This window comes from Erithacus rubecula (genome assembly GCF_903797595.1).
Source record: "Erithacus rubecula genome assembly, chromosome: 27".
NCBI classification, from domain to species: domain Eukaryota; kingdom Metazoa; phylum Chordata; class Aves; order Passeriformes; family Muscicapidae; genus Erithacus; species Erithacus rubecula.
Genome location: NC_136679.1, coordinates 943,970 through 969,184, shown reverse-complemented (window position 1 = coordinate 969,184; position 25,215 = coordinate 943,970). Strand labels below are relative to the sequence as shown.

Here is a 25,215-nt window from a genome sequence, read left to right as displayed (position 1 = left end):
CGCTATTCCCATTCCCCATTCCCTGTTCCTGCTATTCCCATCTCCCATTCCCGCTATTCCTGTTTCTCCTTCCCATTTCCCATTCCCATTCTCATTCCCATTATCCCCGTTATCCCCGCTATCCCCGTTATCCCCGTTATCCCCGTTATCCCCGTTATCCCCGCTATCCCCGCTATCCCCGTTATCCCCGTTATCCCCGTTATCCCCGTTATCCCCGCTATCCCCGTTATCCCCGTTATCCCCGCTATCCCCGCTATCCCCGTTATCCCCGTTATCCATCCCCGTTATCCCGTTATCCCCGCTATCCCCGTTATCCCCGTTATCCCGTTATTCCCGTTATCCCCGCTATCCCCGTTATCCCCGTTATCCCCGCTATCCCCGCTATCCCCGCTATCCCCGCTATCCCCGTTATCCCCGCTATCCCCGTTATCCCCGTTATCCCCGCTATCCCCGTTATCCCCGCTATCCCCGTTATCCCCGCTATCCCCGCTATCCCCGCTATCCCCGCTATCCCCGTTATTCCCGTTATTCCCGCTGTTCCCGTTGTTCCCGCTGCGCAGATGTCGCGGCAGCTGGAGACGTTCCGCTCTCACCTGGAGGCGTTTGCCAGCAAGCACAAGCAGGAGATCAGGAAGAGCCCGGAGTTCCGGCTGCAGTTCCAGGACATGTGCGCCACCATCGGCGTCGACCCGCTGGCCTGTGAGGGGCTGGGGCGTGGGCTGGGGCTGGGGGCACCTGGGGCTGGGGGCGCCTGGGCTGGGGGTGTGGGGCTGGGGGCTGGGGCTGGGGGCACCTGGGGCTGGGGGCGCCTGGGCTGGGGGTGTGGGGCTGGGGGCTGGGGCTGGGGGCACCTGGGGCTGGGGGTGTGGGGCTGGAGGTATGGGGCTGGGGCTGGGGCTGGGGGCTGGGGCTGGAGGTGTGGGGCTGGGGGTGTGGGGCTGGGGGTGTGGGGCTGGGGGCTGGGGCTGGGGGTGTGGGGCTGGAGGTATGGGGCTGGGGCTGGGGCTGGGGGCTGGGGCTGGAGGTGTGGGGCTGGGGGTGTGGGGCTGGGGGCTGGGGCTGGGGGTGTGGGGCTGGGGGCACCTGGGCTGGGGGCACCTGGGCTGGGGGCACCTGGGGCTGGGGGCACCTGGGGCTGGGGGAGCCTGGGCTGGGGCTGGGGCTGGGGGCACCTGGGGCTGGGGGTGTGGGGCTGGGGGTGTGGGGCTGGGGGCGCCTGGGCTGGGGCTGGGGCTGGGGCTGGGGGCTGGGGCTGGGGGCGTGGGCTCCCTTCCCGTCCCTGTTCCCATCCCCATTCCCCATTCCCATCCCATTCCCCATTTCCATTCCCCATTTCCATTCCCCATTTCCCATTCCCATCCCCATTCCCATCCCCATTGCCATTCCCATCCCATTTCCCATTCCCATCTCCATCCCCATTCCCATTGGGGACAAACCCCACAATCTGTGTCCCACAGTGAGTGGGAACAGCTCTGGGAGGGATTTCTCTTCTCCCTGATTTCTCTTCTCCCTGATTTCCCTCTTCCCTGGTTTCCCTTTTCCTTGCTTTCCCTCTTCCCTGGTTTCCTTTCCCTGATTTCCCTCTTCCCTGTCCTTTCCCAGCTGGAAAAGGGTTCTGGGCAGAGATGTTGGGAGTTGGAGATTTCTACTACGAGCTGGGGGTGCAGATCATCGAGGTGTGCCTGGCCCTGAAACACCGCAACGGAGGTGGGGACCCCCCGAGCCTGGATCCATCCTGATCCTGGGATCCATCCTGATCCTGGGATCCATCATCCCTGATATCCCTGGGATCCATCCTGATCCTGGGATCCATCCCTGATATCCCTGGGATCCATCCTGATCCTGGGATCCATCCCTATCCTGGATCCATCCCTGATATCCCTGGGATCCATCCCTGATATCCCTGGGATCCATCCCTGAGCCTGGATCCATCCTGATCCTGGGATCCATCCCTGATATCCCTGGGATCCATCATCCCTGATATCCCTGGGATCCATCCTGATCCTGGGATCCATCCCTGATATCCCTGGGATCCATCCCCGATATCCCTGGGATCCATCCTGATCCTGGATCCATCCCTGATATCCCTGGGATCCATCCTGATCCTGGGATCCATCCCGATCTCTGGGATCCATCCCTGATATCCCTGGGATCCATCCTGATCCTAGGATCCATCCTGATACCTGGGATCCATCCCCAAGCCTGGATCCATCATTCCGGATCCTGGATCCATCCTGATACCTGGGATCCCTCATCCCTGAGCCTGGATCCATCATCCCTGATATCCCTGGATCCATCATCCCTGATATCCCTGGATCCATCCCTGATATCCCTGGATCCATCATCCCTGATATCCCTGGATCCATCATCCCTGATATCCCTGGATCCATCCCTGATATCCCTGGATCCATCATCCCTGATATCCCTGGATCCATCCCTGATATCCCTGGATCCATCCCTGAGCCTGGATCCATCCCTGATCCCTGGATCCATCCCTGACATCCCTGGGATCCATCCCTGATCCTGGGGATCTATGTCCCTGATCCCATAAATCCATGGGATCGATCTGAGCGAGCAGCTGGGGCTGGGAAATCCCAGAACAGTCCCTGAACAATCCCAAAAACAATCCCACTACAATCCCAGATTAATCCCGGATCAATCCCAGATCAATCCCGGATCAATCCCGGATCAATCCCGGATCAATCCCGGATCAATCCCAGATCAATCCCTGATCAATCCCGGATCAATCCCGGATCAATCCCGGATCAATTCCCTCGTTCCCAGGTCTGATCACGCTGGAGGAGCTGCAGCAGCAGGTGCTGAAGGGACGAGGGAAATTCGCCCAGGACGTCAGTCAGTGAGTGCTGGGGTCTGGGAATTGTCAGGATTTGGGAATTCTTGGGATTTGGGGTTGAAAAAGGGACACAGATCCATCAGTCAGTGAGTGCTGGGGTCTGGGAATTCTCAGGATTTGGGAATTCTCAGGATTTAGGGTGGGAAAGGGACACAGATCCATCAGTCAGTGAGTGCTGGGGTCTGGGAATTGTCAGGATTTGGGAATTCTTGGGATTTGGGGTTGGAAAAGGGACACAGATCCATCAGTCAGTGAGTGCTGGGGTCTGGGAATTGTCAGGATTTGGGAATTCTTGGGATTTGGGGTTGGAAAAGGGACACAGATCCATCAGTCAGTGAGTGCTGGGGTCTGGGAATTCTCAGGATTTGGGAATTCTTGGGATTTGGGGTGGGGAAAGGGACACAGATCCATCAGTCAGTGAGTGCTGGGGTCTGGGAATTCTCAGGATTTGGGAATTCTTGGGATTTGGGGTTGGAAAAGGGGCACAGATCTGGAGATTCCAGGATTTTACTGATCCACAATTCCTGCAGGATCAATTCCTGCTGGATGCTCTCTGGTTTCTCTGGGATTCTCAGGGATTGTTGCTTGCAACTGGAGATGATTTTATCCCTAAAAATCCCAACCCAGGAGGATTTTATCCCTAAGAACCCAACCCCAGGAAAGACTTCTCCCTACAAATCCAGCCCTGGGTGGATTTTCCAACCCCAGGGAAGATTTTTCCCTAAAAATCCAATCCTAGGAGGATTTTATCCCTACAAATCCAGCCCTAGGAAGACTTTTCCCTACAAATCCAGCCCTGGGAGGATTTTCCAACCCCAGGGAAGATTTTTTCCTAAAAATCCAACCCCACAGAGGATTTTTTTCCCTAAAAATCCAATCCCACAGAGGATTTTTCCCTACAAATCCAGCCCTGGGAAGACTTTTCCCTACAAATCCAGCCCAGGGAAGATTTTCCAACCCCAGGAAAGAATTTTTCCCTCTGGAGCTGCAAGGAAGGGATGGATCACCCTCCCAAGAGCAGCAGATTTTTAGGACAAATCCCCCATTTTTGGGGCTGCCCCTTCAAGCTGAGCTGGTTCCCAGCTGGCAAAAGCCCGATCCCAAATTCCCTGTGGGATCATCCCAGGGTTGCTGAGGGTGCCCTGCTCCCCCAGGGATGATTTGCTGAGGGCCATCAAGAAGCTGAAGGTTTTGGGGAGCGGGTTTGGGATCATCCCCGTGGGGGGAACGTTCCTGGTGCAGTCGGTGCCGGCGGAGCTGAACATGGATCACACGGTGGTGCTGCAGCTGGCTGAGGTGGGAATGGGGTGGGAATGATGGGATGGAAGAGTTGGGATGGGATGGGATACAGGGATGGGATACAGAGATGGGATACAGGGATGGGATACAGGGATGGGATACAGGGATGGGATACAGGGATGGGATGGGATGGGATGGGATGGGATGGGATGGGATGGGATGGGATGGGATGGGATGGGATGGGATGGGATGGGATGGGATGGGAATGATCTGGAAAAGAGTTGGGAATGGGAATGGGGATGGAATGGGAATGGAAATGGGAAATTGGGAAAAGCATTGAGAATGGCTGGAAAAGGGTTGGGAATTAATTGGAAAAGGGCTGGGAATGACACTGGGAATGGGCTGGGAAAAGGCTGGGAATGACCTGGAAAAGGTTTGGGAATGAGGAATTGATGGGAATTGTACCTGGAAAAGGGCTGGGAATGGGGAATTGGGAAAAGGGCTGGAAATGGAGAGTTGGTGCTTCCAGGACTGGGAATTGGGGTTGGATGGGGTTGTGGGTGAAGCTGCTGAAGCATGGATTTAAATCTGGGTTTAAATCTGAGTTTAAATCCTCTTGTTTCCATAAAATCCTGGGGTTGGGCCAGGCTGGGACGAGCCTGAGCTGTCCCTGCTCTGCTGGGAATTCCAGGGGGGATTTTTCCTGGTTTTCATTCCCAGAAAAAAGGGTTTGTGACAGTCAGTGAGATCCGGAGCAGCCTCAAGTGGGAGACGGAGAGAGCGAAGCAGGTGCTGGTAGGTGGGGCTGGGAAATGGGGAAAAAATGGGGAAAATGGGAAAAAATGGGGGAAAATGGGGGAAAATGGGAAAATGGGGATGGTAAAATGGGGGGAAAATGGGGAAAAATGGGGGAAAATGGGAAAAAAATGGGGGGAAATGGGAAAATGGGGATGGTAAAATGGGGGGAAAATGGGGAAAAATGGGGAAGAGTGGGAACAACTCAGCCCATTCCCAGCTCATCCCAGTTCATCCCCAGTCACTTCCAGCCATTCTCAATCCATTCCCAATCCAATCCCAATCCCAATCCCAGTCACTCCCAGTCCATTCCCATTCCAGGATCACCTGCTGAAGGAGGGCATGGCCTGGCTGGGTTCCCATTGTCATTCCCAGTCATTCGCAGTCCCTCCCAGTCCATTCCCATTCCAGGATCACCTGCTGAAGGAGGGCATGGCCTGGCTGGGTTCCCATTGTCATTCCCAGTCATTCCCAGTCCCTCCCAGTCCATTCCCATTCCAGGATCACCTGCTGAAGGAGGGCATGGCCTGGCTGGACGCTCAGGCTCCGGCCGAGCCCCAGTTCTGGCTCCCGGCGCTTTTCTCGGAGCTGCACGGACACGACGGAGCCCCGGGGGAGGCTGAGCCCTGAGGGGCTGGGAATCCCCCTGGAATCCCTGGGGGGGCTGGGATGGGGCTGAGAATCCCCCTGGAATCCCTGGGGGGGGCTGGGATGGGGCTGGGAATCCCCCTGGAATCCCTGGGGGGGCTGGGATGGGGCTGGGAATCCCTCTGGAATCCCTGGGGGGGCTGGGATGGGGCTGGGAATCCCCCTGGAATCCCTGGGGGGGCTGGGATGGGGCTGGGAATCCCCCTGGAATGAGGGTGGGGATCCCCCTGGAATCCCTGGGAATGCTGAGCCCTGAACACCAGGAATGAGGCAGGAATCCTTGGGAATCTCTGCTGGAATCCTGGCTGGAGTCCTCAGGAATCCCCCCTGAAACCCCCAGGAATTCCTCCCTGGAATCCCAGGAATCCTGGATGGAATCCCAGCTGGAATCCTGGCTGGAATTCCCCCAGGAATTCCTCCTGAAACCCCCAGGAATCCCAGCTGGAATCCCCAGGAATCCTCAGGAATATCAGCAGGAATCCCTGCTGGAATCCTCAGGAATCCTTCCTGGGATTTTTGGGAATCTTGGCTGGAATCTTGAGGAATCCCTCCCAGAATCTCCTGGGATTTTTGGGAATCCCTCCTGGAATTCTTGGGAATCTCCCCTGGGATTTTTGGGAATTTCCCCTGAGATTTTTGAGAATTCCTGCTGGAATCCTTGGGAACCCCTCCTGGGATTTTTGGGAATCTCCCCTGGGATTTTTGGGAATTCCCCCTGGAATCCTTGGGAATCTCCCCTGGGATATTTGGGAATTTCCTCTGGGATTTTTGGGAATCCCTCCTGGCATTTTTGGGAATCCCCCCTGGGATTTTTGGGAATTCCCCCTGGAATCCTCCTGAGGTTCCCTCCTGTCCCCACAACCCCAGGGACATTTGGATTTGCAATAAAAGTTTTGTAAAAAGTTCCTGACCTTGGGAAGTTCTGTGGATTCACTCTCTGCTTTTGAGGAAAATGAGGAAAAATGAGCTGAGGGTGCAAATGGGATTTTTGGCTCCCAGCACTGGGAAAACTGGGAAAAGCTGCCCCAATAAATGATTATTCCATAAAAATTCCCACTAAGGAACACCACGGGATCCATTCTGCCAAAACAAAACTTTATTGCACAAAGAAAAAAAAAAAAAGAATAAAGAAAAAAAAAAAAGAAAAAAAAACAATCCCAAAAAGAATCAGAACTCTTCTGTACAATAGAATACAACCAGAGATCTCCGAGTGACTCTTGTGCATTTATTTCATTTTTCAACTCCATTTAAATCTAAAAATCCGTTTGCTAAAACATCTCTGCCATCTACAGCAGCGGCTCCAGGATTGTCACTTGGGCTTGGGGACAGAATTCCCTCAAATCCCAGCCCAGCCCCGCCCCGAGGCTGCTCCGGGGACACAAAGGTGACAAAAAAAGTGACAAAAAGGTGACAAAAAGCGGCGCCTCGGGATCCCGGCGCTCAAGGGTTAAATCCAAACCAGCCCCATGGGATTTTTGAGGGGGGAAAAGTTGGTTTTTCCCGAGTTTTTCCACCGAAATTCCTCGATTTTCCACCTCTCTGTGCCCAGAGCAATCCCCAATCCTTCTTTTTTTTTATTGTTTATTTTTATTTTTTGGGGAATTTTTTTTGGCTCCTTTTGACCCCTCAGGATGAGGAGCCCGAGCTGGGAAATTCTCCCAGCACCAACAAGGATCCAAAGTGGGAAATGGGAAAAATGTGCAACTTTGTGCTCGGTTTAGTCAATAAAAAAATAAAATAAAAATCGAGTGTTGAAGCTCTTGATCACCCAAACTCTGCTCCAGTGGATCCTCCCCGGGCTTGGCTCCCTGGAAAATGTGGAATTTTTTTGGGGTGGCTCTGTGTCACTGCCAGGACAATTCCTGCTCTGAGCAGTCCCAAAAATGCAGAATTTTACAACGTTTGGCAAAAGGAATTTCTCTGAGAATCCACCTGGAATTGTCCTTTTTTTGTTGGTGTTTTTTTTCGTTTTTGTTTTGTTTTTTTTTCTGTGGGGGTGGGGAATTCAAGGTGACACCGACCCAAGGTGGGGAGTAGAAAATTCCAGAATTCCAGGTGAGGAAAAAACAGCTCCACCAAGAGAAAAAAAAAAAAACCAAAAAACCCTCCCCCCCAAAAAAAATAAAAATAAAAGCAACACTTGGAGAAATCAACACCAAACTGGCATCTTTGAGTGCTCCCCCTCCTCCCTTCCTTTCCCAAATTTCCAGGATGGATAAATCCATAAATTCCTGAAATCTCCCCAGTTCCAGCAGTGAAAATTTCCTTCTTTTTGTTTTTATTTATTTAATCTTTGGTCTGCCTAGAAGAAAAGACACCAGGGGAGGCCCCCCCAGCTCTCCCCAAATTCCACCTGGATTATTCCCACAGCTCCAGGGGCACAAAAACCTCTCGAGGATTTGCAGTCTAGAGCTCATTTTTTAATCGGAAAAAAAAGAAAAAAACCCCAAAAAATTCCCAACCAGTGTAGGTATTCTCCAAAAAAAAAAACAACCCCAAAATGAACCTGATGCCACGTGCCAGGAGGTACCTTTGTCCAAGAGGAGCTCGGCTTTGCTGTCCCTGCGGATTTTTGTTTTTTGGGAATTCTCCTCTCCGGGAATTCTCCCTTGGCGGCGCTCGGGGCGGTGCGGGAGGAGCAGGGGGAGGATCCCGCGCTCTCCCCGGCTGTGCTGAGGTCCTTAAGCCCGGCTTAGGGCGCGGTTAAGCCTTGGGGCAGGTCTGAGAGTCCGGCTCGGGCTCCGAGGAGCTGCTGTCCGAGTCCATGTCGGCGCTGTCGGGCTGGAGCCGCTCCTGCAGCCGCGCCCGCAGCGCCTGGTAATCGAAATGGCCGCGCTTCTCCCCGAAGGGATCCTGCGGGCGGGACAGGGGCTGGGCTGACCCGGGATAAACCCTGAACACACCCGGGACAGGGGCTGGGCTGACCCGGGATAAACCCTGAACACACCCGGGACAGGGGCTGGGCTGACCCGGGATAAACCCTGAACACACCCGGGACAGAGCCTGAACTGACCCGGGAGAGAGGCTGAACACACCCGGGACAGGGGCTGGGCTGACCCGGGACAGGGGCTGACCCGGGACAGGGGCTGGGCTGACCCGGGACAGGGGCTGAACACACCCGGGACAGGGGCTGGGCTGACCCGGGACAGGGGCTGGGCTGACCCGGGACAGGGGCTGACCACACCCGGGACAGGGGCTGGGCTGACCCGGGACAGGGGCTGAACACACCCGGGACAGGGGCTGGGCTGACCCGGGACAGGGGCTGGGCTGACCCGGGACAGGGGCTGGGCTGACCCGGGATAAACCCTGAACACACCCGGGACAGGGGCTGGGCTGACCCGGGACAGGGGCTGGGCTGACCCGGGATAAACCCTGAACACACCCGGGACAGAGCCTGAACTGACCCGGGACAGGGGCTGAACACACCCGGGAGAGAGGCTGGGCTGACCCGGGACAGGGGATGGGCTGACCCGGGAGAGAGGCTGAACACACCCGGGATAAACCCTGAACTGACCCGGGATAGAGCCTGAACTGACCAGGGATAGAGCCTGAACTGACCCGGGACAGAGCCTGAACACACCCGGGACAGAGCCTGAATTGACCCGGGACAGAGCCTGAACAAACTCGGGATAAACCCTGAACTGACCCGGGACAGAGCCTGAACTGACCCGGGATAAACCCTGAACTGACCCGGGACAGAGCCTGAATTGACCCGGGATAGAGCCTGAACACACCCGGGACAGAGCCTGAATTGACCCGGGACAGAGCCTGAATTGACCTGGGACAGAGCCTGACATAGCAGGAGAGAGGCTGAAACATACCCAGGACAGAGCCTGAACAAACCCGGGATAAACCCTGAAACACACCCGGGATAGAGCCTAAATACACCCAGAACAAATCCTAAAACACACCGGGATAAACCCTAAAACATACCTGAATGAACCCTAAAACATAAACCCAGAATAAAGCCTAAAACATACCCGGAATAAATCCTAAACAAACCGGGAATGAATCCTTAAACACACCGGGATAAACCCTAACACAAACCCGAAATAAATCCTAAAACACACCAGGAATGAATCCCAAACAAACCTGGAATGAATCCTAAAAAACCCGGAATAAATTCTAAACACGAAACCCAAATAAATCCTAAAACATAAACCTGGAATAAATCCTAAAACAAATCCGGAATAAATCCTAAACAAACCCGAATGAATCCTAAACACAAACCTGGAATAAACCCTAAACACAAATCCTGAATGAATCCCAAAACAAACCCAGAATAAATCCTAAAATACAAACCCTGAATGGGGAAAGGGGGAAGGGGGGAGACTGGGGCGAGTTTTGGGGGTGAATCCCAGAATGGGGTGGAGAAGATCCCAAAATTCCCCCTGGGAAGAATCCTGAAATTCCCCTTTGTGCTCCAGCTGTGCCCCCATGCCCAGATGTTCCCCAGATGTTCCCCAGCTGTTCCCAGCTGTGCCTGTCCCTCCCCACTCACCTGCATGGTCTGGCCCTGCAGGTAGAGCCTCTCCTTGCACACGCCCTCGTAGAAATCCAAATATTCCATGAAGGATTTCTCCATGACACCCCTGGGGACAGGGACACAGCACGGTCACCAGGGGCCACCCAGAGCACCCAGAGACCCTCCTGGGCCACCCAGAGACCCTGCTGGGCCACCCAGAGACCCTGCTGGGCCACCCAGAGCACCCAGAGACCCTCCTGGGCCACCCAGAGACCCTGCTGGGCCACCCAGAGCACCCAGAGACCCTCCTGGGCCACCCAGAGCCCCTCCTGGGTCACCTACAGACCCTGCTGGGCCACCCAGAGACCCTCCTGGGCCACCCAAAGACCCTCCTGGGTCACCCAGAGCACCCAGAGACCTGCTGGGCCACCCAGAGACCCTGCTGGGCCACCCAGAGACCCTCCTGGGCCACCCAAAGACCCTCCTGGGTCACCCAGAGCACCCAGAGACCTGCTGGGCCACCCAGAGACCCTCCTGGGCCACCCAGAGACCCTGCTGGGCCACCCAGAGACCCTGCTGGGCCAGCTGGGTGTCCCCAGGGGCCGCAGGGGGAGGATAGAGCCCCTTCCAATCCCTCCCAGTGTCCCCAAACCCCCCAGTCTCTCCTGGAGCCCCCCAATCCCTCCCAGTGTCCCCAAGCCCCTCCCAGTGCCCCCCCCCAGCCCCTCCCAGTGCCCCCAGCCCCCCCAGTGCCCCCCCCCAGCCCCTCCCAGTGCCCCCCCAGCCCCTCCCAGTGCCCCCCCAGCCCCTCCCAGTGTCCCCCAGCCCCCCCCAGCCCCCCCAGTACCGCAGGGGCTCGGGGCAGGGGCATTTCCCCTCCAGCATGTCACACACGGCCACGCGGATGGTCTCGTGCCGGATGCACTCGTTGTAGTTCTTGCTGTCGCCAGGGTGTCGCTCCTGGGGAGGGGAGGGGCTGAACTGGGGCTGGACTGGGGCTGAACTGGGGCTGAACTGGGGCTGGACTGGGGCTGGACTGGGGCTGAACTGGGGCTGAACTGGGGCTGGACTGGGGCTGGACTGGGGCTGAACTGGGGCTGAACTGGGGCTGAACTGGGGTTGACCAGTGCTAAACCAGTGCTGACCAGTCCAGAGCCAGCTCTGACCAGTGCTCAGCCCAGCTCTGACCAGTCCTGACCAGTCCCTGACCACTCCAGATCCCAGCTCTCCATCCCTCCCTGACCAGTCCTGACCAGTCCAGTCTGAGCTCCCAGTCCCAGCTGTGCTGCCCCAGTCCCAGCTGTGCTCCAGCTGTGCTCTCCCATTTCCAGCTGTACTCCCAGCTGTGCTCAGCTCCCATTTCCAGCTGTGCTGTCCCATTCCAGCTGTGCTGTCCCATTCCAGCTGTGCTGTCCCATTTCCAGCTGTGCCCCAGCTGTGCTCCTCACCTGCTCAAAGCCAGGCTCGTTGTGGTACGGGTTCTCTGTCATCAGGGACTGGATGGAGATCAGCACCGAGGAGATGCTCTGGGCTGGGCTCCAGGCTGGGCCTGTCCACGTGCTGCCAATTAATGAATTAATGAATTAATTAATGATCAGCACCGAGGAGATGCTCTGGGCTGGGCTCCAGGCTGGGCCTGTCCACGTGCTGCCAATTAATGAATTAATGAATTAATGAATGATCAGCACCGAGTTTGTCTGCTCTGGGTCAGAGTAGCAGAGCACACAAACACAATTAATCAGCGAACTAATGAATGATCATTAAGTCATTAATGACCCTAAACCCATCTCTGGCTTACCCCAGGATGCTGAGGCAGACCCCACTGATCTTAGGCTCAGCTTTAGGCCCAACTTACCCCAGGATGCTGAGGCAGACCCCAGTGAGCTTAAGCTCAGTTTTAGGCTCAGCTTTAGGCCCAGCTTACCCCAGGATGCTGAGGCAGACCCTGCTAAGCCTGGCTTACCCCAGGATGCTGAGGCAGACCTTGCCGTTGCGGTAGAAGTTGGGGTTGAAGCGCACCGTGTTGCTGCCCGTGGTCAGCAGCTTACCCCAGTGAGTTTAGGCTCAGCTTTAAGCCCGGCTTACCCCAGGATGCTGAGGCAGACCTTGCCGTTGCGGTAGAAGTTGGGGTTGAAGCGCACCGTGCTGCTGCCCGTGGTCAGCAGCTTAGCCCAGTGAGTTTAGGCTCAGCTTTAGGCTCAGCTTTAAGCCCGGCTTACCCCAGGATGCTGAGGCAGACCTTGCCGTTGCGGTAGAAGTTGGGGTTGAAGCGCACCGTGTTGCTGCCCGTGGTCAGCAGCTTACCCCAGTGAGTTTAGGCTCAGCTTTAGGCTCAGCTTTAAGCCCGGCTTACCCCAGGATGCTGAGGCAGACCTTGCCGTTGCGGTAGAAGTTGGGGTTGAAGCGCACCGTGTTGCTGCCCGTGGTCAGCAGCTTAGCCCAGTGAGTTTAGGCTCAGCTTTAAGCCCGGCTTACCCCAGGATGCTGAGGCAGACCTTGCCGTTGCGGTAGAAGTTGGGGTTGAAGCGCACCGTGTTGCTGCCCGTGGTCAGCAGCTTACCCCAGTGAGTTTAGGCTCAGCTTTAGGCTCAGCTTTAAGCCTGGCTTACCCCAGGATGCTGAGGCAGACCTTGCCGTTGCGGTAGAAGTTGGGGTTGAAGCGCACCGTGTTGCTGCCCGTGGTCAGCAGCTTACCCCAGTGAGTTTAGGCTCAGCTTTAGGCTCAGCTTTAAGCCGGGCTTACCCCAGGATGCTGAGGCAGACCTTGCCGTTGCGGTAGAAGTTGGGGTTGAAGCGCACCGTGTTGCTGCCCGTGGTCAGCAGCTTACCCCAGTGAGTTTAGGCTCAGCTTTAAGCCTGGCTTACCCCAGGATGCTGAGGCAGACCTTGCCGTTGCGGTAGAAGTTGGGGTTGAAGCGCACCGTGTTGCTGCCCGTGGTCAGCAGCTTACCCCAGTGAGTTTAGGCTCAGCTTTAGGCTCAGCTTTAAGCCCGGCTTACCCCAGGATGCTGAGGCAGACCTTGCCGTTGCGGTAGAAGTTGGGGTTGAAGCGCACCGTGTTGCTGCCCGTGGTCAGCAGCTTACCCCAGTGAGTTTAGGCTCAGCTTTAGGCTCAGCTTTAAGCCCGGCTTACCCCAGGATGCTGAGGCAGACCTTGCCGTTGCGGTAGAAGTTGGGGTTGAAGCGCACCGTGTTGCTGCCCGTGGTCAGCAGCTTAGCCCAGTGAGTTTAGGCTCAGCTTTAGGCTCAGCTTTAAGCCCGGCTTACCCCAGGATGCTGAGGCAGACCTTGCCGTTGCGGTAGAAGTTGGGGTTGAAGCGCACCGTGTTGCTGCCCGTGGTCAGCAGCTTACCCCAGTGAGTTTAGGCTCAGCTTTAGGCTCAGCTTTAAGCCCAGCTTACCCCAGGATGCTGAGGCAGACCTTGCCGTTGCGGTAGAAGTTGGGGTTGAAGCGCACCGTGTTGCTGCCCGTGGTCAGCAGCTTAGCCCAGTGAGTTTAGGCTCAGCTTTAAGCCCGGCTTACCCCAGGATGCTGAGGCAGACCCTGCTAAGCCTGGCTTACCCCAGGATGCTGAGGCAGACCTTGCCGTTGCGGTAGAAGTTGGGGTTGAAGCGCACCGTGTTGCTGCCCGTGGTCAGCAGCTTGACGCGCGGCGGGTGGATGGGGTAGTCGGGGGGGCAGCGGAACAGGAACAGGAAGAAGCCGCCCTCGTAGGGGGTGTCGAAGGGCCCCGTGATCAGAGCGTGGATCTGGGGGTGCCACGGGGGTCAGAGCCCAAAACTGCCCGGGGGGCAAAACTATCTGGGGTGCCAAAAGCATCCCATGATCCCAAAAACATCCCATGATCCCAAAAACATCCCATATTCCCAAAAACATCCCATGATCCCAAAACTGCCCGGGGGCAAAACTATCTGGGGTCCCAAAAGCATCCCATGATCCCAGAAACATCCCATGATCCCAAAAACATCCCATGATCCCAAAAACATCCCATGATCCCAGAAACATCCCATGATCCCAAAAACATCCCATGATCCCAAAAACATCCCATGATCCCAAAAACATGCCATGATCCCAAAACTGCCCGGGGACCAAAAAATCCCATGATCCCAAAAACATCCCATGATCCCAAAAACATCCCAAACATTCCCAAACCTTCCACCATTCCCAAACTTCCAGAATTCCCAATCCCTTCACCATTCCCAAACCTTTCAACATTCCCAATCCCTCCCACCATTCCCAATCCCTCCCACCATTCCCAAACCCCCAGGATCTGAGGAAACCCCAAAAATCCCAAAAATCCCCCAAACCTTGGTCATGTCGTGGGGATCAGGCACAACGAACATTCCCGGGGGCGGCTCCTTGTAGATGGACATGATATCCCTGGAAAAGGAGCAGGAATAAACCAGGATGAATGAAAACTGGGATTATAAATTAACATTTTTAATTTAAATCAGAAGATTTGTGCTGGTTTGTCCTAAAAGTGGTTGGGATGTGCAGCTCTGTTACCTCCAGGATCAGGAATTCAAGAAATAAAAATAAAAATAGAAATAAAGATAAAAATAAAAACAGAAATAAAAATAAAAATAAAAATAGAAATAAAGATAAACATGAAAATAAAAAGAAAATTTAAAAAAAGAGAACATAAAAAAGGAAAAAAAGGAGAAAATAAAAATGGAAAGAAAAAGAAAGAAAATAAGAAAAAAAATTTAAAAGAAAATAAAAATAAGAGTATAAATAGATAAAGACAAATAAAAAAAATAAAAAAAATAATATTAAAAGAAAAAATGAAAGTAAAACTGAAAATGAAAGGAAATTAAATTCCTGAGTTTTGGGGTTTCCCCTCTTCTCCCTGCCCGGGTTTTTCCAGGATTCCTTTCCCTCTTGAGGGGATCCTGCAGGAATTCCAGTGGATCCCATCAGGAATTCCAGGGGATCCCATCAGGAATTCCAGGGGATCCCAGCAGAAATTCCAGTGGATCCCATCAGGAATTCCAGAGGATCCTGCAGGAATTCCAGTGGATCCCAGCAGGAATTCCAGGGGATCCCAGCAGGAATTCCAGAGGATCCCATCAGGAATTCCAGAGGATCCTGCAGGAATTCCAGTGGATCCCAGCAGGAATTCCAGTGGATCCTGCAGGAATTCCAGTGGATCCCATCAGGAATTCCAGGGGATCCCAGCAGGAATTCCAGTGGATCCTGCAGGAATTCCAGTGGATCCCATCAGGAATTCCAGGGGATCCTGCAGGAATTCCAGTGGATCCCATCAGGAATTCCAGGGGATCCTGCAGGAATTCCAGTGGATCCCATCAGGAATTCCAGGGGATCCCATCAGGAATTCCAGTGGATCCTGCAGGAATTCCAGTGGATCCCATCAGGAATTCCAGGGGATCCCAGCAGGAATTCCAGGGGATCCCATCAGGAATCCCAGAGGATCCTGCAGGAATTCCAGTGGATCCCATCAGGAATTCCAGGGGATCCTGCAGGAATTCCAGGGGATCCTGCAGGAATTCCAGTGGATCCCGGCAGGAATTCCAGGGGATAATCCCGGGACACCGGGAGGGATCAGGAGCCGTCCCCGTCTTTGCCCCGGGACACCGGGCGGGCTCGGCGCTGTCCCTGTGTTCACATCCCGGTACCGTTCCCGTGTTCATATCCCGATCCCATTCCTACCCCCGTGTCCCGATCCCATTCCTATCCCCGTATCCCGGTACCGTTCCCGTGTTCATATCCCGATCCCGTTCCCATCCCCGTGTCCCGGTACCGTTCCCATCCCCGTGTCCCGGTACCGTTCCCGTGTTCATATCCCGATCCCATTCCTATCCCCGTGTCCCGGTACCGTGTTCATATCCCGATCCCATTCCCATCCCCGTGTCCCGATCCCATTCCTATCCCCGTATCCCGGTACCGTTCCCGTGTTCATATCCCGGTACCGTTCCCATCCCCGTGTCCCGATCCCATTCCCATCCCCGTGTCCCGGTACCGTTCCCATCCCCGTGTCCCGTTCCCATCCCCGTGTCCCGGTACCGTTCCCATCCCCGTGTCCCGCTCCCATCCCCGTGTCCCGATCCCATTCCCATCCCCGTGTCCCGATCCCGTTCCCATCCCCGTGTCCCGATCCCATTCCCATCCCCGTGTCCCGCTACCAGCGCAGCTCCGAGCCCGGGTGGCGCAGGGCCCGTTACCGGCCGCGGGGCCGATCCGAGCGCTCGGTGCCGGTCCCGTTGCCGGTCCCGGTGCCGGTCCCGTTGCCGGTGCCGGTGCCGGTCCCGGTGCCGGTTCCGCCGCTCACCGTTTGATCCGCAGCAGGCAGGCCGCGCTGGGCCGCTCGCTGTCCCAGTCGCCGCTGACCGTGGGGTCCCAGAAGGCGGAGTGCGTGAGGAGCGCGGCCCCCGCCGCCGCCGCCGCCATGGGAGCGCCGCTCCCGCCGCCGCCGCCGCCGCCGCCGCCGGGAGCCACACCGCCACCGGGCGCCGCCGCCGCCGCCGCGCCGAACCCCGCCGCTGCCCAGAGCTCGGCGGGGATGAAGACGCCGGGAGTCCCCGCGGCGCCGGCGGTGCTGCTGGGGGAGGCGCCGCCGCCGCCCGCCGCCAGCACCGCGGCCGGGGCCGGGGCCGCGTCCTCGGCCGCCGGGCTCTCCGCCATTGCGGCCTCGGCCCGCGCCGCTTCCGGGACTCCGCACCAGCGAGGCGCGCGGCCAGAGCGGCCCCGCGCCGCCCACGCCGCCCGCCCCGGTACCATAGAGAGGAGGGAGGAGCGGCACTTCCGCCGAGGCGCCCGAGGGGGAATAGCGGAGGGTGGAGGCGCCACAGCGCCCCCTGCTGGGCGGGAGGGCTGCAGGGAGAAAGGGGAATTTGGGGTTTTTTGGGGGGAAAAGAGGGAATTTGGAGGAGGGCGGGATTATGAGAGTAAAACAGGGTGGGAAATCTCTGGGATTGGTACTCGCCGGGGAATGGACACGGCCCAGAGGCTGCCAGAGCTCCAGGAGTGTTTGGACAACCCTCAGGGTGGGATTTTGGGGTGTCCCAAAATGGGACGGGATGATCCCGATGGATCTTTTCCCACCCGGGATATTCCTGGTTCCAACATCATCAAACCCCAGCACTGCTCAGCCGTGTCCCCAAGTGCCATCCCCTCCATTTTTAAACCCCTCCAGGGTCGGGACTCCCCAAAAAAGTCCCAGGGATATAAGGAATTTGGGATACAAGAGGAATTTGGGATACAAGAGGAATTTGGGATACAAGTTCTCCCCAGGAGGATAACTGTAACTCGGCTCCCAGTAACAGTGTTGTTCTCTGGGGGATTCCCAAAGGCTGTTTTTGATTTAGGGTCACACATTCCAGCCCAGAATCCAGGGAATTCTCCTTCTCCAGCTCAGCCACAATCCTGAATTCCTTCTGTTTCCACAGCCACGTTTGTCCAAATCTTGGAGATTTTCCAGCTGAGTTCTCCTCAGGAATTCCATCCATTACCTGTGTCCTGTTCCCAAGGATGTCCCCAAACCCATCCCTGTGTCCCATTCCCAGGAATGTCCCCAAACAAGTTCCCATGTCCCACTCCCATTATTCCCAATCCCATTATTCCATTCCCAATTCCAATCCTATTCCCATTATCCCATTTCCATTTCTCATTCCCCATTCCCATTATCCCATTAAGGTCACAGCCACAGCCAGAGGCTCTGTGCACAAGGAGTGGCTGCATTAATTAATTTAATTAATTCAAGGGGATAATGAGCCAAGCTCCCTCCAGGCTCCCTTTCCTTAAAGGTGCAGCTGCCTAACCCAAAATTCCAGGATTTGGGAATTTCTCCTCCAGGTTTTTCATGGGATGAGGCACAGAACAGCCTTTTTCCTCAGGGAATTCCATCCAAAAAGAAGGAATTTTCCCCAAATTCTGCTTTCCCAGGGCCAAATTTTGGGGAGATTTTGGTTTTCCTCCCCATTCCTCATCCCATAGTGGCGATTTCCCTCCCAGCTCAAAATCTCCCCCAAAAGGTGAAAAATAAAGGGAAAAAAGCAGTGATTTCCTTTTCCTCAGGGAATTCCATCCAAAAAGAAGGAATTTTCCCCAACCTCTGCTTTCCCTGGGCCAAAATTTGGGGAGATTTTGGGCAGATTTTGGTTTTCCTCCCCATTCCTCATCCCATAGTGGCGATTTTCCACCCAGCCCAAAATCTCCCCAAAATGGTAAAAAACAAAGTTAAAAAAAACCAGCAGAAAGGAGTGATTTGAGTAGAGAAATGCAGATTTTACTGGTCAGGCTGGAGGAGAGCCCTGCAGTGTCACATGGCAAAGAGGATCAGGAATGCCACCATCAAACAGAAGAGCCCCATGGCCTCAGACAGGGCAAAGCCCAGGATGGCGTAGGAGAAGAGCTGCTGCTTCAGAGAGGGGTTCCTGAAATGGGAAAACAGGGATAAAAACAGGGAATGAGGCACAAAACAGGGAATAAAATCAGGGGATGATGCACCAAACCTGCCAGAGTCAGGGGATAAAAACAGGGAATGAGGCACAAAACAGGGAATAAAATCAGGGGATAATGCACCAAACCTGCCCAGAGTCAGGGGATAAAAACAGGGGATAATGTCCCAAACCTGCCAGAGTCAGGGGATAAAAACAGGGGATAATGTCCCAGAGTCAGGGGATAAAAACAGGGAATGAGGCACAAAACAGGGAATAAAATCAGGGGATAATGTCCCAAACCTGCCCAGAGTCAGGGGATAAAATCAGGGGATAATGTCCCAAACCTGCCCAGAGTCAGGGGATAAAAACAGGGAATGATGTCCCAGAGTCAGGGGATAAAATCAGGGAATGATGCACAAAACCTGCCAGAGTCAGGGGATAAAAACAGGGAATGAGGCACAAAACAGGGAATAAAATCAGGGAATAATGCCCCAAACCTGCCAGAGTCAGGGGATAAAAACAGGGAATGATGCCCCAAACCAGGGAATAAAAACAGGGAATAATGTCCCAAACCAAGGAATAAACCCTGGGAATGCCCCAACCCAGGGAATGAAAACAGGGAATAAACCCAGGAAATAATGCCCTAAACCACCCAGAGTTAGGGAATAAAAACAGGGAATAATGTGCCAAAGCAGCCCAGAGTCAGGGAATAAAACCAGGGAATCCTGTCCCAACCCAGGGAATAAAATCAGGGAATAATTCCCTAAACCAGGGAATAAAATCAGGGAATAAAAACAGGATATAATGCCCTAAATCACCCAGAGTTAGGAAATAAAACCAGGGAATAACTCAAAACCAGGGAATAAAACTAGGGAATAAAATCAGGGAATAATGTCCCAAACCAACCCAGAGTCAGGGAATAAAACCAGGGAATCCTGTCCCAAACCAGGGAATAAAATCAGGATATAATGCCCTAAACCACCCAGAGACAGGGAATAAAATCAGGGAATAATATCCCAAACCAGGGAATAAAAACAGGGAATAAAGCCCAGGGAATGCCCCAGCAGAGGGCAGAGGCAGCAGAGCTCCAGGGGAAAGTTGGGAATTAATTAAGAGGGAGATTCCAAAAAATTTAATAGGTTTGTTTTAATAGCATGGATTAATTTAATAGAAGAATTGATTATTTGAATAGAAGAATTGATTATTTTAGTACAACAGTGGATTATTTGAAGAGAATAATAATAATAATTTTAACTGAATGGATTACACAAGTAAAATAATTAATGAATTATTTCAATGAACAAATTAATAAAATAGTTATTTTAATAGTATGATAATTTAATAGAATTGATTAAGATAATGACACTGTTTCATTAGGATAATTGTTTTAAGAGTGGATTATTTTTAACAGAACAATGGACTCCTTTTGGGAGAAGAATGGATTAAACAATATTTTAAACAGAATTATTTATCTATTTATTTATCTGGATTAAACAGAATTATCTTAAAGGAATAATTGTTTTAACAGAATGTGCTGGCTTAATAGAAAAATAGATTTTTTTAAGAGAAGAGTGGATCAGTTTTAGGGGAATGGGGGAACAAATTTAGGAAAAGAAGGAACCTTTTAAAAGGATAAATTTTGGGGAAGAAGGGACCATTTTTAATGGAACAGGGGATCTTTTTAAAGGATCATTTTAAGGGAAGATGGGATAATTTCAAAGGATCATTTTATGGGAACAGGGAACACTTTAGGGGGAAATGGGACCATTCTCAAGGACAATTTTTGGGGAAGGGGAAACCATTTCAGGGACAGAGGGACCCATTTGAAATGACCATTTTTGGGGAAAAAGGGGCCATTTAAAATAACTATTTTAAGGGAAAAGGGGACCATTTAAAAGGAGCATTTAAAGGGAAAAGGGGATGATTTTAAAGGATCAATTTTAGGGGAACAGGGGAAAAAGGGATCATTTAAAGGGAAAAGGTGATGATTTTAAAGGATCAATTTTAGGGGAACAGGGGAAAAGGGGATCGTTTAAAGGGAAAAGGTGATGATTTTAAAGGATCAATTTTAGGGGAACAGGGGAAAAAGGGATCATTTAAAAATACCATTTAAAGGGAAAAGGGAATCATTTTAAAAGACCATTTAAAGGGAAGAGGGGACGATTTTAAAGGATCAATTTTAGGGGAACAGGGGACTATTTAAATAAAAAGACCATTAAAAGGGGACGATTTTAAAGGATCAATTTTAGGGGAACAGGTGACCATTTTAGGGGAAGAATAAACCATTTTTACAGGGAAGAGCTGCCCATTTTCAACTCATGCTGCAGCACCGCCCCCACCGATCCCCCCAGCGCTGCTCCGGGACAGCATCTCCCCTTCCCCCTCCCCGAATGAAGCCCCCCGAACCCCCCGGGGGTGCAGCCCCGGGCCCCGCGCTGCTGACCGGGCGTAGCCGATGATGAGGCTCCCGAAGACGGTGCCGATGCCCGCCCCCGAGCCCGCCACGCCCACGGTGGCCGCGCCCGCCCCGATGAATTTGGCGGCCGTGTCGATGTCCCGGGACACGGGAGTGATGTGGAACGGCCTGAGCGGCGGCACGGGGCACGGGAGAGCGAGGGACACCTGCGGGACAGAGGGACACTCAGGGGAGAGGGACACTCGGGGAGAGAGGGACACTCAGGGGAGAGGGACACTCAGGGACAGAGGGACACCTGCGGGACAGAGGGACACCTGCGGGACAGAGGGACACTCAGGGACAGAGGGACACCTGCGGGACAGAGGGACACTCAGGGGAGAGGGACACTCAGGGGAGAGAGGGACACTCGGGGAGAGAGGGACACTCGGGGAGAGAGGGACACTCAGGGGGAGAGGGACACTCAGGGGAGAGGGACACTCAGGGGAGAGAGGGACACTCAGGGACAGAGAGGGGACACTCAGGGAGAGAGGGACACTCAGGGGAGAGGGGACACTCAGGGGAGAGAGGGACACTCAGGGGAGAGGGACACTCAGGGGACAGAGGGACACTCAGGGGACAGAGGGACACTCAGGGACAGAGGGACACTCAGGGACAGAGGGACACTCAGGGGAGAGAGGGACACTCAGGGGAGAGAGGGACACTCAGGGACAGAGGGACACTCAGGGACAGAGGGACACTCAGGGGAGAGAGGGACACCTGCGGGACAGAGGGACACTCAGGGGAGAGGGACACTCAGGGGACAGAGGGACACTCAGGGGACAGAGGGACACTCAGGGACAGAGGGACACTCAGGGGAGAGAGGGACACTCAGGGACAGAGGGACACTCAGGGGAGAGAGGGACACTCAGGGGAGAGAGGGACACCTGCGGGACAGAGGGACACCTGCGGGACAGAGGGACACTCAGGGGAGAGAGGGACACTCAGGGACAGAGGGACACTCAGGGGAGAGAGGGACACTCAGGGGAGAGAGGGACACTCAGGGGAGAGAGGGACACTCAGGGGAGAGAGGGACACCTGCGGGACAGAGGGACACTCAGGGGAGAGAGGGACACTCAGGGGAGAGAGGGACACTCAGGGGAGAGGGGACACTCAGGGACAGAGGGACACTCAGGGACAGAGGGACACTCAGGGGACAGGCAGGGACAGCTCAGGGCTGGCACCCAACAAGGGAAGGGAAGGGTTGGTCCTGATCACCAGGATGGAAAATGAAAGATGAGGGATGAGGATGAAGGATCAGGAACAGGATGGAGGATAAGGATGGGAATGGGGATGGAAGATGAAGAATGAGGGATGAGGATGAAGGATCAGGAGCAGGAGAGAGGCTGAGGATCAGTATGGAAGAACAGAATCAGGATGAAGGATCAGGAACAGGCTGAGTATGGAGGAACAGAGTCAGGATGACGATGGAGGATCAGGGATCAGGATGGAGGATCAGGATCAGGATGGAGGATCAGGATCAGGATGGAGGATCAGGGATCAGGATGGAGGATCAGGATGGAGGATCAGAACCAGGATGGAGGATCAGGATCAGGATGGAGGATCAGGGATCAGGATGGAGGATCAGGATCAGGATGGAGGATCAGGGACCAGGATGGAGGATCAGGATCAGGATGGAGGATCAGGGACCAGGATGGAGGATCAGGATCAGGATGGAGGATCAGGATGGAGGATCAGGGATCAGGATGGAGGATCAGAACCAGGATGGAGGATCAGGATCAGGACCAGGATGACCCCAAAGCCCATCCCCACCTCACCTGTGCAGTCTGAGCCTCAGGCCTGCTGAACACAGCCATGGACACGGGCCTGGCCAGAGCCCGGGAGCAGCAGCGGAACTGAGGGACAGGGAGAGCTCAGAACATCCCCCATCCCAAAAAACCCACCCCAAACACCCTCTGCAGGGACAGGGAGAGCTCAGAACATCCCCCATCCCAAAAAACCCACCCCAAACACCCTCTGCAGGGACAGGGAGAGCTCAGAACATCCCCCATCCCAAAAAACCCACCCCAAACCCACCCCAAACACCCTCTGCAGGGACAGGGAGAGCTCAGAACATCCCCCATCCCAAAAAACCCACCCCAAACCCACCCCAAACACCCTCTGCAGGGACAGGGAGAGCTCAGAACATCCCCCATCCCAAAAAACCCACCCCAAACACCCTCTGCAGGGACAGGGAGAGCTCAGAACATCCCCTCACCCCAAATTAACCCACCCCAAACACAGCCCAGCCCTCTTCTCCCCAAAATCCATCCCAAACCCCTGCAGCACTCCCTGGGAGCAGAGAGCAGCACTCCCACACCTGCACTGATGTGGGAACCCTCAGGAAAACCCAGCATTTGAAATCCCCCATAACCATCCCAACAGACTGGAAAAGAAAAGGTGATTAATGGTATTAATGGAGTTTGTTTGTATTTCAGCCACTTGGATCAAGCCCACGAGCAATTCCACAGAGCCCAGGCTGAGCACAGCCCCAGAAATTCCCACATTTCCTCCTGGAAAGAGCAGGATTGCTGAGTGGAAACACAGCAGTTCCTGCTGGGCCCTGCAGCTCAGTGCCAGCCACTCACATGGTGTCACCAGAGGTCACCTTGTTCCCTCCCTCCTTAAACCAGGCTTAAAACAACCTCCCAGCTGAGCCTGGCACCAAAGCCCAGGCAGGAATCCCAAATTCTGGGTGGGAAAGGCACCTACCAGAGCTGGGGAGCCCAGCAGAGCCAGGGGAGCCTGCATGGTGCTGGATCTGCAACAAAGGAACAGCAAAATCAACCAGCAGGCAGCAGCTGCTGCCCTCAGCCACCCCTGCAGGGTCACACACACACCTGAGCTGTCCCCAGGGCTTTGTCCCACTGAACCTGCTGTGTCCCCAGGGCTTTGTCCCTAAAATTTAACCTCACTGTGTCCCCAGGGCTTTGTCCCTAAAATTTAACCCCACTGTGTCCCCAAGATTTAACCTCACTGTGTCCCCAGGGCTTTGTCCCTAAAATTTAACCCCACTGTGTCTCCACCTGTCCCCAAGATTTAACCTCACTGTGTCCTCAAGGTTTTAATCCCATTGTGTCCCCACCTGTCCCCAAGGTTTTATCCCCACTGTGTCCCTGATTGTCCCCAAAATTTAATCTCACTGTGTCCTCACCTGTCCCCAAGGCTTTGTCCCCAAGATTTCACCTCACTGTGTCCTCCCCCGTCCCCAAGGCTTTGTCTCTAAAATTTAATCCCACCGTGTCCCTGCTGTCCCCAAGGTTTTAACCTCACCTTGTCCACGATTCTCCCCCAGGTTTTATCCCCCTTGTGTCCCCAAGGCTTTGTCCCCAAGGTTTAACCTCACTGCATCCCCAGCTATCCCTAAGGCTTTATCCCCACCTTGTCCCCGATTGTCCCCAAGGTTTTAACTTCACCGTGTCCTCGATTGTCCCCAAGGCTTTATCCACCCCATGTCCCCAACTGTCCCCAAGGTTTTATCCCCCCGTGTCCCCCGCTGTCCCCTCAGCCCTGCCCGTTAATCCCCGCTCACTCCCTTCCCCGCTCAGCCCCATCCCAGCTCTCCCCTCCTTCCCTCCCACCCCGCTGCCCTCACGACCCCCCGAGGGCAGCGCAGGCCGCAGCGCCCGCCTGGCAGCGAAGGGCACGAGCGCAGCGGGCACCGGGACTCTGCCGAGGGCCCTGAGGCTGCGGCGGCAGCGGCGGGCGCGGCCCCGGCCCGGCCCGGCTCCCACCTGCGCGGGGTCCGCTCGGGCCGGCGGCGGCGGCTGCTCTGTGGGCAGCGTCACCTTGGCCGTGTCCCCGCCGGCGTCCTCCGCTCCCATTGGCTGCCGCCGCGCCCGCGCGCCCGCGTTCTCCCTTCCCATTGGTGGATCCCCGCGTAAGCCCCGCCCTCCCGCATCCGGGGACGGCGGGAAGAAGGCGGGAGGGAGGGGCGGGAAAGCGAGCGGTGATTGGTGGGTTGCGGAGGCTGGGCGCTCGCTGATTAGGTGAGACAGGTGTCAATCAAGCGGTGAGCGAAAAAGGGCGGGGCCGTGTCCTGAGGGAGGGTGTGAAGGGACGGAAAATGCGGAGGGAGAGGAGCCGAGTTTGTGGGACAGAACAAAGTTCTGTGGGACAAGAGAAGGTTCTGTGGGACAAGAGAAGGTTCTGTGGGATCAGAGGAGGAGTTTTGGGATCAGAGAAGGATTTGTGGGATCAGAGGAGGATTTGTGGGATCAGAGAAGGTTCTGAGGGACAAGAGAAGGATTTTTGGGACCAGAGAAGGATTTGTGGGATCAGAGAAGGTTCTGAGGGACAAGAGAAGGATTTTTGGGACCAGAGAAGGATTTGTGGGATCAGAGGAGGATTTGTGGGATCAGA

At 54.8% G+C, this 25,215-nt stretch overlaps 4 protein-coding genes and 1 long non-coding RNA gene across 5 annotated transcripts in view; 1 reads left to right on the top strand and 4 right to left on the bottom strand.

Annotated features, from left to right (window-relative positions):
* CDK5RAP3 (CDK5 regulatory subunit associated protein 3) overlaps positions 1 to 279 on the bottom strand; it is a gene marked incomplete at its 5' end in the record, with an annotated part of 4,729 nt that extends 4,450 nt beyond the window's left edge. Inside the window, one exon of the mRNA XM_079327811.1 lies at positions 55 to 279. Within this exon, the coding sequence (XP_079183937.1) occupies positions 55 to 279 (225 nt within the window). The remainder of the gene's footprint in view (positions 1 to 54) is intronic.
* Positions 280 to 558: 279 nt separating this feature from the next.
* Positions 559 to 5,518, top strand: SNF8 (SNF8 subunit of ESCRT-II; the record flags this gene model as incomplete). The annotated part of the gene is made up of 6 exons (XM_079327952.1): positions 559 to 699; positions 1,603 to 1,707; positions 2,785 to 2,857; positions 4,009 to 4,150; positions 4,814 to 4,888; positions 5,390 to 5,518. Exons 1-6 carry the CDS (start codon positions 561 to 563, stop codon positions 5,516 to 5,518), a joined length of 663 nt encoding a protein of 220 aa, XP_079184078.1. The 5' UTR covers positions 559 to 560.
* Positions 5,519 to 8,114: 2,596 nt separating this feature from the next.
* On the bottom strand, positions 8,115 to 16,660 carry UBE2Z (ubiquitin conjugating enzyme E2 Z). Its single transcript, XM_079327613.1, has 7 exons — positions 16,292 to 16,660; positions 14,310 to 14,382; positions 13,564 to 13,751; positions 11,450 to 11,561; positions 10,849 to 10,961; positions 10,038 to 10,128; positions 8,115 to 8,389 (listed from the first exon to the last, which is right to left on the bottom strand). Exons 1-7 carry the CDS (start codon positions 16,642 to 16,644, stop codon positions 8,240 to 8,242), a joined length of 1,080 nt encoding a protein of 359 aa, XP_079183739.1. The 5' UTR covers positions 16,645 to 16,660; the 3' UTR covers positions 8,115 to 8,239.
* Positions 12,440 to 12,879, bottom strand: LOC306812705. Its single transcript, XR_013776896.1, has 3 exons — positions 12,830 to 12,879; positions 12,696 to 12,727; positions 12,440 to 12,496 (listed from the first exon to the last, which is right to left on the bottom strand). It is a non-coding gene; the product is annotated as an uncharacterized lncRNA (long non-coding RNA).
* A 1,571-nt stretch (positions 16,661 to 18,231) lies between the features above and the next one.
* Positions 18,232 to 24,698, bottom strand: ATP5MC1 (ATP synthase membrane subunit c locus 1). The gene is made up of 5 exons (XM_079327732.1): positions 24,588 to 24,698; positions 23,566 to 23,614; positions 22,632 to 22,709; positions 20,845 to 21,023; positions 18,232 to 18,395 (listed from the first exon to the last, which is right to left on the bottom strand). The coding sequence occupies exons 2-5, from the start codon at positions 23,602 to 23,604 to the stop codon at positions 18,281 to 18,283; spliced, it is 411 nt and encodes a 136-aa protein (XP_079183858.1). The 5' UTR covers positions 23,605 to 23,614; positions 24,588 to 24,698; the 3' UTR covers positions 18,232 to 18,280.
* Between the last annotated feature and the right edge of the window lie 517 nt (positions 24,699 to 25,215).